Raw genomic sequence first — 20,317 nt, 5'->3', positions numbered from 1 at the left:
GTGAGACGAGCCAAATGACAGAGTTCCTCTCGAAACCTGCCTGAAGCGCCGGCTTCAAATATTCACTTAGAAAGACAACAATTTGCTCTGAGGTAAGATCACAAGAACACTTTAAATTTAGGTCTAGAAAATAAAAGCCACTTTGAGTAAACGGCTCTCCTTCTCATTTAAAAAGAGAAGAACGCCAATTTGTCTTCTTTTAAAACCACTGAAGCCCAAGAAGTAAAGCATGCGGAGAGATTTAGGCTAACATCGTGCAGCATATGGATTTTGAATTTTCTTCTTCTCTGGTCGTATAGCCAAGCAAACACAGGATGTTCATCTGGACAGATTGAATTAAGGAAAGAAAATAAGAAAAATTCTTCACTCATTCAGACTTCCTCAATTCCTTTCTCAAATGTTTCTGGCTGAGATCCTGTGCTAATAAGTGGATTTTAGCAGCTGTACCGCATCACTGTTTCCTGCCCAGGTGCTGGCAGACGCTCTGTGGAGCTGGCCAGATAGATAGCAGCACTCTTTCATCCATGCAACAGTGTTCCCCACTCATGTCAGTGAAGCGTTAGGAACACGACTATAAGAGCTGTCCGGAGCTGGAAAACTCTACTTCAGTGTTGCCTGAGAGTCAACCATAAATAATTTTCACACATCTCATAAAGCGAAAGAGTGAAATATGGGGAGCAGGGGAGGGAAGGGAGGCAGGGGCACTTAAGAGACATATTTTAGAAAAGTGGTTGTGTTCGCTGAGAATTGCAGGTGCAGGTACAAAGCCACACAGACCATCAGCAGGTTAAAACCTAAGAACACATAAAGACATAAACACACGCTCCTCACCTTGTACAGTGAGGTAGAGCCGCTCTGCAGTCACCCCTCCCTCATTTACAGCGTGACACTCGTACCAGCCAGAATGATCCGGGGTTACGGCGGACACCTGCAGCGAAAGGTTGGCGAGGATGTTCACGCGTGGGTCCAGACGGGCGTCTTGGCCTCCTCTCAGCCAGGTGAGGTTGAAGCTGACGGTGCTAACGACGTGGCAGGTGAGGACGGCCCGGGAGCCCGGGGACGCAGTTACGTTACCCTGGACTGTGACGGCTGGAGGGGGCTCTGTGTGAGTGTGAGAGCAGGATGAACGAAGGTTGTTGGCAGCAATCGAAAAAAACGTGACATCATAGAATAAACAGCAGTTCAGAGCAAGTGGTTACTTTCTTTGTGACACTTACGTAAGTAGCGACAAAAAGAATCCAATCATGGAAACTGCCCTGACTTTTTTGGAGTCAAGTTTTTTAACCTAAATTTTCTGCACGTGCACAAACTATGAGTCGACTGTTCAGAAGCTGTGAAACACACAAATGTTTGCAAACAACCAAAAGAGATATGAGTTACAGATCAGACAGATAGACCAAAACTACAGAAATTCATATATTTCTAACGGTCAAATAATACAGGATGTATTGTTTTTAGCCTCTGGAAATGTATTCCTTGATGTCCTCACACGCCTGAGCAATAATTTATTGTTTGCCTGTTTACAACATTTGCTCAGTCTGTTCTTCTTCTGAAATAGATGTGCAAAGGTTTTTTGTTATCTTTTGAAGCACTCGCACATCAAATGATGTCCAACATTTGTCAGATCTTATATCCACCAAACTTGCCTGTTGTCCGTCTTTTGTCGCGTCATCATGTCAAAAACAGAAATCGCGTGAGCCTTTTCTCAGTGTGGAACCACAGCTAAGTAGAGAAAAGGGTAATAAAAGGAAAAGTAGAAAAGAAATGGAAGATGTGGCGGTGGAAGCTTTGGCTCTGATAAAGGGAGGATGCTGGGGATTTCTGAATAGCTCTCTGGGATTAGGATGACATAAGTTTGGCAGCAGGGGCGGTATTATGTGTTTGCATGTGTATAAAAAAACAGGGCCCTGTCATCCTGTTCAGAGTATAGCTGGCTCACTAACAAAGGTTGGACTTGTGGCTGAGAGGGGATTTATTTCATGAAATTTTAGGGACATCATAAAAGGCAACAGTTAGCCGCACTGAGCTAGCTCCGCAACTTTGAACTGTAAACACAGCAGGTCAGTCAGCGCAATGAGTTACGCTCATATATTACACAGGACCCTGTCTGGCTTCTTCTTTTGCTCTTCTGTTTCACAAAGCGTCTTTCAACCTTCTCCACCCAGCTTGGCAATAATCATGCAGATGAAGCTCTGTGAATTCCACAGAGACGAAAGTTTCTTGGAAAGAAAAAACTGGACAAAAAAGATGGAATGAATTCAGACTCATGTGTGTTTGTTTCTGGTATCTTACGACAGGACAGGTTGTGTCTGAAAAATAAAAACTCTGCAGAGAATTTTGGAAACATAATTTTTATTTTGCCCGGTGGTGAGATTAAACATATAACTCACTGTATGATCCCTTCTGGTTCTGTCCTTGCTCAGGGCTTAGAGTGATAAAATTATCATCCAAAAAATGATTTACGTGATCTTTTTTCTCGTTGTGGAGAACAGTCAGTTTCTGTGGCTCAGCTGCTTTATCAAAACTGTGCATCCAAGTCAGTGACCATCAACCAAACCATCAGTGGGATGTTTTTTTCCTTGAACATCCTGCAGCTTAATTGCAGCTTTATGTTTTCTCATCTTACACTGTAGCCACAGCTCATTTCTTTACAAATGACTCACAAAAACCATACCATAGGCTCCATTACAAACCTGCACTGAGGCATGGATTACAGCATCATGTTTTACGCTCCATTAAGTTACATTAATCTTGCCATCGTGCAGTGTCTCTGCATGGGCTCGACTGCAGGAGAAACTATAAACTTTAGCCCACGTTGACTGCGACATAGATTCCAGCCATAGGTCCATAGCTTTTGTGTGTGTGCATGTGTGCATTCATATCTTTGTGGGGACCAAAATCCCAGTCCTAATCAGTTTGAAGGCATTTTTGAGACTAAAAATGTGGCTCTGTTAGGGTTACAATTAGGTTATGGTTAGGTTTAGGGTAAGGGTTAGGGTTAGGGCATGGGGCTAGGGAAAGCATTATGTCAATTAGATGTCCCCACAAGATATGAATACCCAACATGTGTGTGTGTGTGTAAACCTGCTAAGCATGACATATACCTGCTGCTCCATTTCACTCAGTAATAACGTGTTGTTTTCTAAACATTGCCCTGCCAGCAGATCGATCAGACTTCATTTACATCTGTTGACAGTCTAATGCTCCCCAGCCTGTAAGCGTTCCTGGCCAGCAGCCATGGCTCATTTAATGTAGTGATGGAGGGTAGCTCACTAATAATTACAATAACAATAACACAGCAACACAAATTCTGAGAATTACTTTAACTTAGTTTATCATTTTGTTGTATTGTCATGCCTCTCCCACACTGCTAGAGGTAGTTTATACTTGCATTAGACAACAACTAGCTTACAGGCAATAAAAGCTGGCCCGGATTAACCATCTCTCGCTTCCACCTTGGTTCGACTCTCTTTTGTGTTTGTGTTGTGAATTCTCTTTTGTTTAAACAAAAATCTTCTAGGTTCTCATTATTTGTCACACATCTAAAGCAAATTTGTGAAAATTGGAGGCTTGTCCGTGATTTGTGTCTGAGATCTCTGACGGCGAGCCCAAAAGATCCCGGACGAGCCCCCATTTATGTTACTTCCATAATTTGTAATCCATAACATGAACTAGAGACTCAGATCATAGTTTTTAAAAACAAAAGTCTTATTTAAACGACTAGAAAACGTTAAATGTTTTGGAGCTGGTGTTTCATGCATTTTGTGCAATAAACTTTTGTTTACCTGATACATCCAGAAAGGTCCGAGCTCGCCCTGTTCCAGCGCTGCTGATGGCAATGCACTCGTAGTAACCCTCGTCCTTTAGAGTTACCTCGGCTATTTCCCATAATGCACTGTCAGACTCACTAGAATGACAGAGTCACAGGAAATTTGTGAAAAAGTGTTAACGACCAGCAGATTTACTTTATTTTTTGCTTTTTAAGAATCCTTTTGGTACTCTATCAACTCATCTCTGTAAAATATAACTGAATTTAATCTCGAGATGGAAACAAGATATAATAGTTTTACATCCTCCAGCATGTCCATTATAATACATCTGTTGAGGACATTATACCTTTTCTTACAAAGCCTGGAAATGTAGTAACAATTAAAGACATTAACCATAACCAACAAGCCACACATAGCCAAAATGATTCATAAAAACACCCTGAAGGTGTTTAGGTCTTTAACGCTTGCCCAATAAAGATGACTTTTCAGACCTCACCTGTCCCTTAATGACCAGTTTTGAGATCTGAGTAAGCATATGGTCTGGCAAACATTAGAATAGATTTAGGGTTTTTTCATAGGTTGCAGAAAAGAGCATGACTCCAAATATAAACGACAACAGATTGAAAAATCAGTCTTCTTTGAATCACAGTAGTCCTAAGCAGGATGTGTTAATCTTAACACTTAATAGATGATATTATATTATTTTGACAGCTGCTGCTCACCTGAAAAGTTGGTCCACCCCAAGTCGTCCTCCATCCCTGCTGAAGCGCAGTGTGAAAGGGATGAAACTCTCTACCTGGCATTTGATTATCCCTCTCTGGAGGTAGTAACCATGAGTTTTGGCTGGCATCAGCACCTTAGGAGCATCTAACGGGAAGATAAAGGAGCAAATGAAGTCAGGAAAATTAATAAGCAAATTGGTAGGAAACCTTTTATATATCCATCTAAATATGATTAATAATATGCATCACTGACCAGGTACAATATTGGAGAAGGAAACACTCGAGACTCTCTGGAACAAGAAACCGTCGCGGTCATATCCTGTCACTCGCAGGAAGAAGGCCTCGTTGGGTGGTATGAACTCTGTGATGTTCCAGAGGTTGTACGGTTGACGGTCCGGGTAGTACCGGATTGGCAAAGTTTTGATCACTGTGCCAGAGATAGACAGGAGCTCCAGCCTGTCAGGTCGAGCAGGAGGAGAGAGTCCAGTGGTGTTCAGAAGGATATGGGTGGGAATACCTGGAAAATCAATATGTGTTGTGTCCTCATGTGGAATATTCTGACATCTCAAAAGATGAAAGCAAAAAACCAGCAAGTACAAAACAAACAAACATCGCATCCTGTTGTTTCCAAAGTTTTGAAATGTTTCCTTTACCGACCTTGAACTGGCCTACTGGATGTCTTTTTAAAGTCCATGGTGGCTTTCCTGGAAAACCCAGCTCGGAAGTCGATGGTACTGAGACCTGAGATACGGACTGAGTGCCTTCCTTCACTTGCAGTCTGTATTAAAAAGGTAGAAGTGTTTTAGGTCCATTTGTTTACCAGATACTGTCTTTGAGGTACCAAGAATTCTTAATGGATAAACCTTTATTCTTAAATTTCAGATATTTGATCCAAGCTGATCCTTAATGGCGATATGATTTATAGCAGCGGTCCCAGGCCACGGATCGGTACTGGATCTGTTTGGTACTGGGCCGCGAGAGTTGAAGCTCGGGTGTGAAATTTATGGTTAACAGGGATTTTATCGTTTTTATCTTTAACTCGGTTTGCCTGGGTCTTTTCCTGTGTGTTATGAATAAATTTGGTACTGGTACTGGTTTTATTTTGTTGTATTTATCCGTGACGCCTTAAAGGCAGGTCCGTAAAAATATTATTGGACATAAACTGGTCCGTGACGCAAAAAAGGTTGAGGAGCGCTAATTTATAGGAATCCCCAAAAGGCTGCTATAGTTAACTAAAACGAAACTAAAACATTTTAGGCTTTTGAAAAATATAAAACGACTAAAACTAATTATTGAATTTGGAAAACCTGATCAGCTGATCAGAACTCATGAAACTATAATAGCTCAGATTCAAACAAATGAAGAGGGCGTGGGTCATCAAAGGCGGCGCTGAGTGGTGTAAATGACAGACACAGCTTTGGGAAGAGTCTTTTGTATGCCAACAATCCCCCACATGTACAGACACGCCACTGACAAAGCCACTGCTAACAGCCTAATATCTTACATCTCAATCGGGAGATGACCTATTTGGTCTAAGAATCACTTTAAACACAACGACTATAATCAGAGAGCAGGTAATTGCTCATGTGGTCCTCATCATGTGGAGGTGATTTGAAGCTTTGAAAAATAGAGACCGAGTAATTACAATGAAGTATATGTTGGTGAGAGGTGGAAACCCCTCACCTAAGGTGAAACACGCCAGTGGTGTCACAGACACTGAGTCACAGGGCAAAACATGGCACGCAAACCTAAACTGTCATTTGCAATCGCCTGAAATCAAAGAGAGTTTGTGAATTTGCTGCATTTATTAATGACTACGTTCTATCTGACGTACAGTAAAGAGAAAACTACCAAATAGGATAGTGCAGAGCCTGCAGGCAAAGATGAGCACAATTATGAAACTATAGGTGAAATTGCTCAGATAATGAGGGGATTTGGTTCAGCCTTAAAGGCTAATGCCTGCATTAAACCCACCCTACTGGCTGCCACAGCATTACACTCGGTCTTTAGTTGGTTGTAACTGAGGGGATAATTAGGAGAGAGGTTCTTCAAAGGTCACTCCTTTAGAAAAGGCAAAGAACAGTGAGTGCAATTAAAACCACTCCCATTTCCCAATTTCACGCCCACCCATACAGACTGACCTGTCCAGGCCTGAATACACCAGCTCTCAGCTGAATCAGATCTGTGCTGAGACATTTATTTGCTTTCTGGAGAATCACTGATTGGATTCGTACGCAGAGCTGTAATAGTTTTTTTTATTGGTTACGACTTTAATTCATTGAAAAACTAAAGCAAATGTGCAGAGACTGAAGAAGTCGTTGGGTGAGTGACATTAAAAACAACGTTCACATGAACAGAACCAACTCTCTGGGATTTCTGTACCTTAAGCGTGCATCTATACAAAAAACAGTATAATTTGAGCGTATGCCTTTGTTGCATCCTATAATTTCTTAGTAGCTGCATCTGGTTATAATGTCAGTTTATTTTCTTTGTGCGAGTCCTGTGATATACTGCAAGCAAATGAGTCAGAATGACTTTAATGAAACACCAATTTAGGAAAAAAGTGCCTGGGGAGGCTTTAAGCTATTTTACACGCTTTTCAAATTAAAACTTTATCATTCCTATCATGGGTTACAAAATTCTGTAAACACACTCTTCAAAGTAAGCATATGGAAAGTCTGCACTGTAATTCATATCCCTAGATCCCTTTTTTGTGCAGTAGATATGTGGTGCTGACAGACAGCTGTACCACAGAGCTCTAATGCTGGAGCTCCTTACTGCTGGTGATGGCTTTAGATATATCTCTAGATATATAAATTAAAGCATTTTAGCTTAGGGTTAGCCACTTGTGAATGACAGCGACCTCACAGTTTGATTACCTTATGTGCGTACAGAGGTGGCGAAGTTTGCTTTTAGTGCAAACTGAATTTTTTTACAGTATGTGTACATGAACTTACCTTACAGTGAAATAATTAAATTCAATTAAACAAAAGTGAGATTAATGTTGCAAGAATTATGTGAAGAAGCAGGTGCTGATAATTGGGTGAACCTGGCTTCAACACATCACTACTTTATCCAATTAAAGTCAGATTAAAATGGATCAAATTCCTTTTCACACAAAAATTTGTGGTCTGGGTGTTACACTGGGATGTCATGGGCCATTAGCGTTACAGAAACCCAGCATGGTAGAATAGCTAAATCCCCCTCAAGTATTTATTCACATTTCTTTGGGTGCCCTGGGAAATACAGCTACAGATGTATGTCTAAAAGCCTGTTAGAGTGATGTGGGGAACTGAGTCTGGAAAAGCCACTTTCCGAAAGGAAAAACAAGATGTTTTGGGAGTTTAAGCTGAGCAGCGGATCCCTGAGTCTCCGAGGGAGAGAATTAGAGGACTAAATGTGTTGGGGAGGGGAGAAGGACGGAAAGAGGAAGGAATATTCAGTAAGTGACAGAACGGGAGTGAATGATAGAGTCGGGAAGGGGGCAGCAGCAGAGGCGACTGGATGACATGATTAAGACAGAAAGTTGCTGTCTCTCTTTTTTTGGTGTCTGTTTATATCCATCAGCACTTCTATAAACACAGATCACATTGGATGAGTTAAGTCAGCACAGAACTCAAAGCTTCCTGAGAGCTTTTTAAGCAGATATAAAACAGAACACTACAGACGATTCACCTTAGCGCATATTTCAATCTCAGAGTTTCACCTACCAGTACCCCCAGTAGAGAAAAACAAATATAAGCAACATATTAAAACCTGGAAAGGTTCACGAGAGGTAATTCTGTGTATCAGGGAGTGTTTTCTCTGTCACACAGGAGGAATAAGGAAACAATCTGAAAAGAGACAGACCCCAGCAGTGGCTTAACCTGTGGGTTAGCAGCAGATACAGCTGGAAAGGACTCGTTTTAATTTCTATTTTGCCTAAAAAACAAAAGAAAGAACTACAAAATAGAAGCATCGTATATACTGTGGAATATCATGTAATATAAAAGCCAGAGAGAGTAATATCGCACCAACATGTAGAAAAAGCTACAGCAATACAAATGTTTCACCCATCTCATCGCTCATATGCACCTCCCAGAGTTTGATGCACACTTTTTTATTAGAGGAAGCGCTGAGTCGACATTTTTTCCCCACACGCAACAAAAATCTAACTCTATGCAGAGATGAGTGCACCACCGGGGGCCTCAGAGGCAACACTGACACAACGCCGACAAATCACTCAGGTTAACAAAATCCAAAACATCTGGCTTTGACAGCAGCAGTGACAACGTGTGACAGCTGGGTGCCAAGATTAGACAGGAGCAGAGCTTTGAATGTTAAACATTGTCTCGCTCCTCAGTGTTGCTTTAAAATCCATCTCAGGGCTCATGTGTGTTTTTCTGATCATGCTTTGATTCACTGGGAATCTGAGATGCCTTCACCAGACAGCGTGCATGTCAAATTGATTACATATCATTGTATCTCAGCATGCTGATATATTACTGTAGTAATTCAAGTTTTGAACCTTCTTCAAGGCCACGGCTCCCTCCTGGGGTCTACGTTGTTACCTCGTTTCAAGGCTACACCACTCAACTATTTGCAGTAAGCGGTCTTAAAAGCAGTCCAGCGATGGTAGTTGTTAGCAGGCTGTTATTTTACACACATTTTCTGCTAAAGAATGAATTGTTTACCTTGATAGACCACATCCCAGGCTGTGGATCCTTGATGTTGACAACTTTGGCAGAGTTGGGAATGTGCAAAAGCTCAGTGAGGCCATCACTCTTCCCCACAAGCTTCCCTGGAGGAACATAGACATGGACCGTGAGATAATTATTTACCTTTTCTACAGCTTTGAATTATACAACCTAATTCTTAACTCTTGCTGCTGGATGGATGCACGTCTTATAAATCATCCAAGATGTCTTTGATACATTAGCCAAGATACTGTAATTAAAACATGTGCGCAATGTATGCATCCCAGATGTTGCTGCAGTCTTTACTATGGCAGACAGAAAAGAAGACGCTTTCGAACACTGTAGTTAAGTTACTCTATTATATGTTCCTACGTGTTAGTATCGTCTAGTTGCTGTTTTAGATAATTAGTCCTTTTTTTAAATTGTTGTTTTCAATTTAGGATTTCTGTTTTGATCTATGTATTACTCTAGCATCATGTGACTGGTTTCTATATTTACTCTATTCTAGCTTTTAGTCCTGGTTTATTACTACCAGTAGGTGTAGTAGTAGTCTTCCCAGATCTCAGTGTGACCTGAAACTTTTGCCACTGAAACTGTTACGTCCAGATGAACAGAGATTTTTGAGATTCCCTTACCTGGATGACTGAGCATGCATTAAGGCGTAAGTTTATGCTTTGGTCCCTCAGTTAGTGTTCATATTTGCAGTATTCTCTTTTGATTATGTGATTATCCCTTCATGTCTTCTCAGAAAATCAGCGACTACAGCCTGTCAGGGTTGGTTTGCTCTTTAACTGTCTGACGGCTGAGAAAAGCATTGTGTCGTTGTCGGCAGGATTCGAACCTGCGCGGGGAGACCCCAATGGATTTCTAGTCCATCGCCTTAACCTCTCGGCCACGACAACTCTTGTGAAATCTGAGCTGACGCTCGTCTGTTCTGCTGACTCTGCTATCTGCACCGTGTGTGCGCGCCACATGGGACACCGACACCTGTCACTTCACTGTAGCTTCTCTCTGGCTTCTGGCAAAGCTAGAAAGCAGAGTGTGTATTTTACATACTGCACATAGAGAAATCTCCTCTAAATTCCAGAGAAACTAAAAAAAGAAACAAAGCTGATTTTGGAGGCTCTGTCACGGTTTCATTTCAAACTGTGGTTTTGGGATCTTGTCAAAATTGACACAATTATGAACATGGATAGGGATAACTGATAAGAATTTAGCGACTCCGATTTTCTTATTGATATCACAACCATCCCTAACCGGCAGTAAAGAAATTAGATTCATGCGACTTAAATGCATGCTGTGGGTCAAATGTTTGTGCTTGTTTGTTGTGGTATTTCCCCTCTTTGCTGTTTTCACGGTTGGAGTCGTTAATTTTGATCCACCGTGCAATATCATCTGGAAAGCTTCATTTTTCTGCATGACAGTGATCCCAAACACACTACCAGAGCAGTTAAAGCATCCCCAGATAGAGAGAAAAACACACACACACACACTATGGAAAACTAACAGTCATGGACTGGTCTCCCCAGAACCCAGATCTCAACATACTGGAGCCGTGTGGGATCAGACAGGCAAAGGAAGAGAGGCAGTCGACATCCAAAGAAGAACTCTGAATGTGCTTTAAGAAGCCTAAACTATTCCTGAAGACTACTGAAAGAAACAGGAGCGCTTGCCTAAGAGAGTTCAGCCAGTGTTGAAGAACAAGTGGCCATAGAAAATATTTGTTTTCGAGTTCATCAGAGTTGTGCAAACTCTAGTTTTGCTTTCTATATTGTATTTGCATATATGGCTGCACATGTTACAACAGCTCTGCACTTATTTCACTTGCTCTTATATAAGAAACGAGCAATGACTCAGTACTTTTGCACAATATTGAATGCTGCACAAATTTAGCTATTATTCATTATTCATCATTTTAAATGAACGAATACATCATTTATACACATTTTAGTGAATTCTATAAACAATGCAAAAAATACATCAAAAACTAAGCTTTTTAGGAAACATGTTGACATGTGGTTTACATTCATCATACCCTGGGGGTTCTTGATCTCAATGTCAGGTGCTGGGCCACTGAGTGCCACGGTGACTTCCTTGAGACTGGGGTCAAAGGGCATCTGCCACGTGTTGCTGACTCCAGTGAAATGATCAGTGGACAACAGGTGGACCTTTGAGGACTGCACTGCCTCCTCCACCCATTTAAGAACCTACAGCGATGGAAAGGAAATGTGAAGAATACACATATATGGTGTATAGTTTTGGGACCCTGAATCTGTATTTAAACACCTGACAAAATATAATGGAGACTTAAGTGATATAGAAAACTAACACACAAACTGCATACAAGGTCAGCTTCCCAACACGTGAACGCTTTGATCTGGAAGTTTCTAACGATGCTCCGTGTCCTGCCTCCTTCCTCTGAGTCTCTGTGGAGAACTCAAGCCATACTGTGTGTGACCCACATGTCTCGCTATCCAGGACATGTGATGGAACATGCGCTTGTGAGAGCGTTCATCTCAAAAAGTTGTTGTGAGTCACTGGCTGTGTGAAGAGGAGCTTGGATCTTCCCTGGACCTTTCCCTGCCTGCCCCGGGCCCGCTGTTTCCCTCCCAGCACTGTATATATGTACTTTACTCGTTCATTCCTCTGCACACCTCCAGACCAGAATGCATTTGATGTTGACAAAAAATGCTGCTCACAAGCCAAGAAAGAAAAATGAAGCATTTCTGAATTTTAATATGAAACTGCTTAAAATCTATACGTCTCAGTTCCCTAGCAGGGGATCTTATCTTACAGTAGTAAAACAGCAATACCATTTAAAGCTCAGGCTTCGAGTCGTTTCTACATCCAAGACTGATGATTTACATTTCTTGGAAAAGTTAAAAAGAGCTACGATACACATCAATCAACTAAATGTTTCCTGCACACTTGATCTGGAGACCAGACTCGAGCGTGGGCATAGCGAAATAGGCTGTAAAACCTTCTGCTGCCATTTTTTTTACAGTACACAGCTTAGGAACAAAACCTGTGATGAGTTTAAATGATTCGATCACTACGATCAAATTACCTCTTGAAACCACAAATGGTTTGAAACCTGAATGCTTGTACGTGTTAAAAAGTTTCCTCTCACCTCATTGACCTGTTTCTTATCTAGATGGAAGACCTGCCCAGAGCTTGTAGAGGCAATCTCCTCGTATACTTTGTAACCAATGTGAGTCCTGTCATCACAGTCTCCGGTCAACACAAACACCACCTACAGACAAGGTAAGAAAAACATGGTCACTTTGAATCTGAGCTCGTTGATATTACTGAGTGTAGAAAGAAAAAGAAAATCTAAACCTGTGACTGTTTCTGCTGAATGAGCTGCAGGACCTCGTGGGTGAGCTTATAATCTTTAGAGCGCGCGTCAGTGAAGACATAGATATACGATCCGGGCAAGGAGATCTCCAAGGCAATCTTAATGGCACCGATGCTCATCTCCGGACAGTCTCCTCCTCCCTGAGAGAAAAAAGGCAGCCATCAAAAACTAGTTTATGAGTTTAAGTATCCTAAGTGTGAGTGAGTGAACCTCCAACAGAGCTTTAAATGCATTTAAATGAGATTTATGGCAAAACGTTTGCTTGATTTGGACTCTATATGCAGTGAAACTGGCCACTAGCCACACTGTGTGGAATATATGTCTTGAAAAAAATCCAAAGCACTGATAAAATCTAGTGACTCTAGCTCTACAATCTAGAATATAGTGAAAGACACATCAAATAGAAAATATGCAGGGGAATGTATGAATGCTCATTCTTTCCTTTCCACTCTTCTCTCTGGCTTGTTGGTGGGGTCAACCATAAATATTCTCTGCTGCATTCCAGCAGACACATTACTGTCTGTCTGTCTGTCTGTCTGTCTCCAGGGTTCAGTACCAAGCTAGGATGCATAACCCCCAAGAGTAACATCTGGAACGGAGTGAGCCACAGTGGGGGGATTTGGGTGGTAGGTAAAGAGACAGGACTCCTCTTACTCCTCTGAACTCCACCATCTCCCCTCTGGACAATGTTGCACTCCCACATTCCCCCACTGTCCCAAACACTAAGGCTAAGCCAACCCCCAACGCACGTCGGTTCTTGAAGTGTGGCCTGACTTTTTCTCCCTTCTGAAACACAACTGCCTTCGTGACAGACATTTTTCAATTTTAAGAAAAATATCAATTCCAAAGAGTATATTTTCCACGCTCTTTGGCCAAAGCCTCTTCAGGAGTTGTGCAGGTGAAGAGGTGAGGGGAAGAAAAACAGACTCAGGAATGAAACAGCAAGAGAGAGGAAACTGGATCCCTTCCATGCTACGCGCTCGCACACCAGATTAACAATATGACATGCCAAGGATGCACAGACACTCGCCAAAGTCTTTCTTCAAAGGGCCTCTGAATGGTACTCATCTTCCCTTTTGTACCAAACTAATTACAGAAATATGCAGAGCTTGCAGTAATGCTTTAGCTGTCCATCCATTGTATGTTTTTGTTTATGCATTTCTTTGTAATGACAGGGGAGGTAAAAATGGGGTGAAGTTTCGGGGCTTTTGTGCATCAAAGTCAGCAAACGATCATTTAATTTAATAGGTGCATGGCCCCAGTTACATGAAGGATAGGCATCCGCTTAAGATGAAAACACTAATTGAAGCTCTTTCATCATCCGATGTTGTATGAATGATAAAATTTCTTAATAAGCTCAGCAAGTTGTTTTACCAGCAGATCAGACATGAGCAAAGCCTGCTGCCTTTATCAAAGCCAGATGACCCGAGCATCCAGGCTTCAGCCTCGGTTTCCTTAGACTGATAGATGTGAACTCTGAACCCACCTGAACGTACAGCTCTCTCAGCTCATACTGGAACTTCTTTGGGTCTGTTGTGATTGTAACGGGTCCAATCTCTGCAAACACAAAAGAAGCTGTGTGATTAATAGGGCCACAAGTTTGATGATTAACTGAAAGCATTTTTATTTTGTAAACTCTGCTCTGGGGCCAAATGTTAGCTTTGGCAAGAGCTTGCGGATGTCCAGATAAAAATGTCACAATTTAAAACGCAGTGAGGAAATAAAAGCTATTTAACTAACAGAGGATGGGAAAGAAGGAAATGTGAAGAAGATACAGATCGATAATAGAAAAGGTAAATGAAGATCGAACGAACAGTGTTTCAAAACACAGATCAGATTCATACAAAGGTTTTTAAAAACTGAAGAAATTCTAATACAGACAGTATGTAATCAAAACAGTTGAAGCAGTAATGTTACAATTTCACAGGATTTATTCATTCTACCATTTTTGGTTTGCAAGCAACGAGAAATCATACAAAAAATACTGTGAGTAACCAAGTATTAAAGAAGAGGCTTGCTGATATTTGGACTCTATTAACAGTTGTGGTCAGAAGTTTGTGGTCAGAAGTTTGCAAACATCCATCATGGGCGTGACAATTTTTAATGATTTCTTTGAACGATGGGCTGTGAGGTCAGTTTGCATATTAATGATCGAGGAACTGACTTCACAGCCCATCGTTCATTCAGTCGGCTACGTTCAGTTATTTTGCAAATGTATCGTTTATAAGGTTGGTGAAAGCTGCAGTCAGCTGAGACTGAAGAAGTCACCTGGTTCTCCCACGGAAAACGTCCAGATGAACACAATCAACCTTTTGGGATTTACTAACCTGGACGATTGAGCATGGATCAAGACATTTCTTTGAACTGTTCTTCTTCTAGGAGGAAATGATTGTACAGCATGAATCTTTAATGTCTTTACAAAAGAAAAAGTATGAATTTATTTTGGATTTGCTTTAATCTACACAGGGTCACGTATAAACATACACTAAATTTGGTTAGATTTGGTTAAATGTCCCCTCAACAAGTTTCTCTTCGACCCAATGCTTTAAATAGCCAGCGAGAAGATTCTGGTGCAATTCTGGATGGATATTTGACCTCTCTTCTGGGCAGAATTATTAATTTATTTAAATTGATTAATTTATTTAAATTGATTAATTTCCTGGCTTTTAAACATGGTTGACAAATTTTCAATAATGTTGAGGTCAGGGCTTGGGAAGGGCATCCCAGAAGCTTAATGTTTACCTGCCTTATCAAAACCAAAAGCAGTGTTGATGTGTGTCGGGGATCATTGTCCTGCTGGAACATAAAACTGTGTCCTGTTTTCAACCATCTGACAGCCTAAGAACATGATGCTGCCACCACCATGCTTGGCAGGAGTGAAATGTTCTTAGGTTTGAAGTCCTCCAAACATACATCTTGTCATTGTGTCCAAACAGCTTCTCTGACCATAAAGCAAGCTTTCAAACTTGAAAGTGGAACAGGGGCTTCTTCCTGGAGACGTTAAAATCACTGTGGACAATGACACTGGTGTTCCAGCAGTTTCTAGTTCATGGCAAGCTTGAGCCTTCTCCTGAACATCTCCACATGTCTTGCTTCACAGAGTTTTACATTCCCAAAGTGTTATGTCTCCAGCTGGAGTTGAACCAGCAACCTTTTGCTTGCCGAGTGGAACTGTGCAACACTATTCTACATTTAGCCACAACAAGCAAAACTGTTTTTATTTTCAATTCATCCACGATTATGTTTTATATTAATCACACAGCTTGTCGCGGACCAAAAAGATCATTTTGTGAAACCAACAGGCCAACATTCAAACATTTTCACATTTCAGAAGCTGAACAAGGGAATGTTTGCACACTGGAAAGTTTGAAAAGGTGATCAAAATAGTTAAATTACTGTCACCTAACCACTGCTCCTTTCGTTGTACAGGATACAATAAAAGGTTTTCACAATGAACTTCAAATATCTGCAGAAAGAAAGAATTTAGTTTAAAATGACCTAACCAGTTTTCAACAGTTTTCAAGGACAGGTTGTCCAGAAATGGTTCTTCCTGGGAGCTACACAAATGAAGAATAAGAGCCAGATATGCACAAGGAGACAAATCTGAAGGGAAGTGTGATCAACTTGAGATCAGAGTTTTTTTCTTTCAATGGACAAAATCGCAGAAACTTGGCGAAACTGTCATACAGATTGTCTCACATTTGACTTTCATATGAAAGCATACCCTTCCTGTAAACTGTCATATACAGAGGAGTTTATGATCAACTCAATGACTGCAAGCTGCTTAGTGCTGTGGCAACAGAACAAGCCCCAATCATCACTCTCCATCGTCATGCTTGACATTTGCATGAGGTGTTTGTGCTGATATGCTGTGTCTGATTTTCATCAAATGTGTTGCTGTGGATTATGGCCAAACATCTCCACTTTGGTCTCATCTGTCCAAAGGACACCGTTCCAGGAGTCTTGTGGTTTGTTTTTGCAAACATAAGCTTTTCTTTGTTCAGTGTTGCTTTCTCCTGGCAAATCTTCCAGATGTGCCATACTTGCTCAGTATTTTTCTAATTGTACTTTCATGAACATCAACATTTAAAATGCTAACTGAGGCCTGTAGAGTCTGAGATTTAGCTCCTTGGTTTTTTGCATTGCATGATCTGACATTAGGTGGAATTTGCTGGGACATCCACTTTTGGAAAGACTGTGGCACCGTGTTAACTCCAAAACATGCTTTTACAGAGTCGGTCACAATTGCTGATGATTGGTGCATAAAATGTACCTGGCTGCTATTTACCCTCTGAATTCTTCTGGAAGCAGTTTTTACTAGTTTTTTTAAGTCATTGTTCACACAAGATTTGTCTGTTAAATGACATAAAGAGGCCTGTCTCATAAAAGCTGGAGCTTTACCACATGGTGACAACATGCCCAGATTACTTTGTTGTGTCCATTAAGAAGATCCATTCTTGATCTTCTCAAGTCAAATTGTGTAACTTCAGCCATCGCAACTGTGCTGTGGAAAGAGACTGAGGGGCTGCAAAAAAGACACACACAATCGCACACACACACACACACACACGCACAACCATAACCAAATTGCAACCCTGTCACTAAAACCACATTTTGAGTCTCAAAATACCTTCAAACTTGTGGGGACCGGAATTGTGTCCCCGTAAGGGCATTTGGTCCCCACAAGTAGAGTAAATGTCCAATGTTTGGGCCCCACAAAGATATGTAAACACAGACACGCTCACACACACGCACACACTGGTCCCCTTGTTGAAGAGAGGACAATTACAAAAGACGTTTGAAAACAGATACAGTTTTGCAACAGTCCTCAACTCTGCTGAATGGTTAGCAGAGTCACACTCCCTGCTCAGTTCTGCTCCTGACTCAAATGAGTTCAAATTTAAATATTCATATTTTGCCTGAGATGATGATCCATTATCTACTCTGCATTTACAGCTGCCATCACCTTGCACTCCTTCTCGAAACACAGCCCACAGGCACTTTCAATTTCAATAACAATATTCACAAAGAAGCAAGAAGTAATTTTTCCAAACGACTCAGATTTTGGCATCACTGTAACTCCTGAAGGTGGAGCGAAGGAACATTTGCGGTGATCAGAGACGCTTTTTAAAAACTAACATGGAAATGTTTCTGGCTGCTCTGAAGGGAACATGGATCTCGAGCCAAACTTTTCATAGAAGGAAAAGTTGACATCTCTTTCCTTATGGGAGAAGTTCCCGTAGCTGTTGTAAGTATTCTTTAGCATTGAATATGGTGCCCTTTAGCACCGCTGCCCTCTTTGCCGTGGCTGTAGAGTGGAAAACCATAATACTCGTGACATCTAAGCAACATGAGACATAAAAGATTCAACTCTTCAAGCTCTTCTAGTTTAATTAGCTCTGAATTTTACATGTCAGGATGATGCTGCCACTCCTGTTTGTCATTACTTTTCTCTTTAAATGTGTGTTTGTGTACATTTGGAAGCCTGAAAGAGAATCTGTGTGCTTTTCCAATACCAAATAGCCAAATACCTTCTTTGATGCAAAGGTACACTTGTTAGGGGTCAAGTGCTTTGACCCGGGGCATTCTTAAGAAGAGTTAAGAAAAGACATATTATTAGTGCCATTATTTCAAAAGGACATTTTTCTTGGGGGGGGTCATAGAAATAGTTTCATATGTGAAACTTCCTACTTATTTAGCATTTTATGAATTTTAAATAAAATTGGACAGCAAAAGGAATCACAGTAATCCCAATTCTATAGCTACATGTGCAAGGGAAACATAACCTTTGGTTTCCACAGAGGAAATAGCTTCTCAGTGATGAACCCATATAGGCTATGGATGCAGCTAACGGAATGAGCTCAAAGTGAAAGAAAGTCTGACAAAAAGGCAACAAAAGAGAAAAAATGGCCGCCAAAAACTAAACAAAAAGGTGTTTTTTGGTGGCGTTAATGTGGTAGTTCTGCTCACTGTTGACAAAAGGGAACTAGAGATAAATAACTAAAACGAGACACTCCAGCCTTCATGAGTGTTCTGAAGCACTGACCTGTATTGCCTGCTTTAAAAAGCATCCATCTGCAAACCACATGCAAGCTCGAACACTTACAGAAGTCTTAATGGGATGGGCAACTGTCCAAAGGCAAACTCACTTTTACCTCCTCTGACATTCAGGCTTGAAGTAATTTGCAAGGAATCACAGAAGCATTTACTGTGCAGTGAGCTTATCTCGCTGTACACCAGCAGCAACAAGGAATTTCAAAGCCAGCGCATGGGAAATTCTGAGGAAAGCTGCGTTATGACTGAAAATTGTCAGAACTGTATAATTTAGAGCTAATTGCTAATGAGTTATGACCATGATGTCATATAATTGTTTGGTTCAAAGGTTTAAAGTTCTCTGTTTGCCACAGTGAGGAGACTTTATGCAGCTTTATACACTTTTATAGTCCACATTGGTTTTCATTTCTTTTCCACTCCTGAGGTCAAAGAAGTGGATGTTAGCTCACAATCGTACTGCTAATAAAAGCTTAACAACCAAGCCCTTAGAAATGCAGTTTCCTAACAATAAAAGACACAACATAAAGTGTATCTTCTGTTCAGGAATGCCATCGAAGGTTATGTTTACTCGGTGAACAGAACTTTCGAGATTTCAAGATTTATATTAACAACTCATTAGCACTGAGCCTATTGTTTCAAAATGAATTAGCGAGCCACAGTGTGCAGTACATGCAAAGTACTGTACAGAAGTCTTGAGCCGTCCTTCATTTATTTATATTTTCTTTCCAAGGAGCCAGATTTCTCTTTATTTTTAAAGTTGTCGTGAGCATCAGTTTTCCAGGTTTTTCTTTGGACATTGGCTGCTTTTTCAATTATTTTCACAGAAATGTTTTTGTTTGCTAAACGACTTAATTGCAGGCATAAAATAGTACCAACACAGTGATTCCCAAAAAGCTATTATCTAAAAAAACTGTCATATCTTTATCAGCAAGTAATCCAGCAAAGACCTGACGCACAGCCTGAGAGATGCGTCTGGATCCATCTACTGTTTCCTCAAGCAGCATCGGGATTGGCCTGAATGGAAGGGTAGCTGTCAAGAAGCCATTCTTAAGGAAGGAAAATGGGGGGGAAAGAAAGTGAGGTTTGCCAAATTATACAAGAAGTTGACTGAAAATCAGTGGCAAGAGATCTTATGGAGCAATGAATCCAAATTGGAAATGTTTGGTTCAGTTGCTGTCAGTGAGCATCCCCAAAAGCATTGGCTGATGTCGGGGATTTTGTCAAAACCGGCTGAATTATAAATGCAGAAAAGTACAGTCAAGTTGTGATGTCATCTGGAAAGCATCTGACTGGTAACAGCTTTGTTTTTCAGCATAACAATGATCCCAAACACACTTCCAGTGCAGTGAAAGCACACATGAATAGAAAAACATGCAGTGGAACCCTATCAGTCATGACCTCCCCAGAGCCTGGAGGTCAACAATACTGCGGCAGTGTGGGATCATCTTGACAGAGAAGAGTACAACATACAAAGAAGAGGTTAGGATGTCCTTCAACAAGCATGAAGACTACTTAGCTGACTAAGAGAGCTCAGACTGTGTTGAAGAATAAAGGTGGTCACACCACCTGACTTTAAAACCTGTTAGGCTAAATTATTTTTGCCTTGTATACTTTATTTCCACGTGAATCCCAACTATTTCCCATTTTTCTAGCAGGATAAAGAGAAATGAGGGTTGGCTACAGACTTTCGCACAGTACTGTATGTTATTTTCTTAAAAAATGGTCATGCAGGAGACT

The 20,317-nt window shown here is 41.0% G+C and overlaps 1 protein-coding gene and 1 non-coding gene across 3 annotated transcripts in view; both read right to left on the bottom strand.

The window, feature by feature from the left end:
- The window catches only part of hmcn1 (hemicentin 1), an 81,677-nt gene that overhangs the window by 46,674 nt on the left and 14,686 nt on the right, over window positions 1–20,317 (bottom strand). For both annotated transcript variants that reach the window (XM_005733124.1, XM_013910866.1), the window contains exons 2-11: window positions 14,013–14,083; window positions 12,508–12,666; window positions 12,299–12,421; window positions 11,204–11,375; window positions 9,166–9,272; window positions 5,150–5,270; window positions 4,746–5,009; window positions 4,493–4,637; window positions 3,786–3,907; window positions 832–1,101 (exon numbers count right to left, since the gene is read on the bottom strand). In XM_005733124.1, the coding sequence (XP_005733181.1) occupies window positions 832–1,101; window positions 3,786–3,907; window positions 4,493–4,637; window positions 4,746–5,009; window positions 5,150–5,270; window positions 9,166–9,272; window positions 11,204–11,375; window positions 12,299–12,421; window positions 12,508–12,666; window positions 14,013–14,083 (1,554 nt within the window). The remainder of the gene's footprint in view (window positions 1–831; window positions 1,102–3,785; window positions 3,908–4,492; window positions 4,638–4,745; window positions 5,010–5,149; window positions 5,271–9,165; window positions 9,273–11,203; window positions 11,376–12,298; window positions 12,422–12,507; window positions 12,667–14,012; window positions 14,084–20,317) is intronic.
- trnas-aga (transfer RNA serine (anticodon AGA)) lies at window positions 9,989–10,070 on the bottom strand. The gene has a single exon. It is a non-coding gene; the product is annotated as a tRNA-Ser (tRNA).

This window comes from Pundamilia nyererei, unplaced genomic scaffold, assembly GCF_000239375.1.
Source record: "Pundamilia nyererei isolate P.nyererei 1_Seehausen unplaced genomic scaffold, PunNye1.0 scaffold00050, whole genome shotgun sequence".
In the NCBI taxonomy this organism is placed as follows: domain Eukaryota; kingdom Metazoa; phylum Chordata; class Actinopteri; order Cichliformes; family Cichlidae; genus Pundamilia; species Pundamilia nyererei.
Note: the sequence above shows the minus strand (reverse complement) of the source record. Positions and strands in the feature narration are given on the sequence as shown.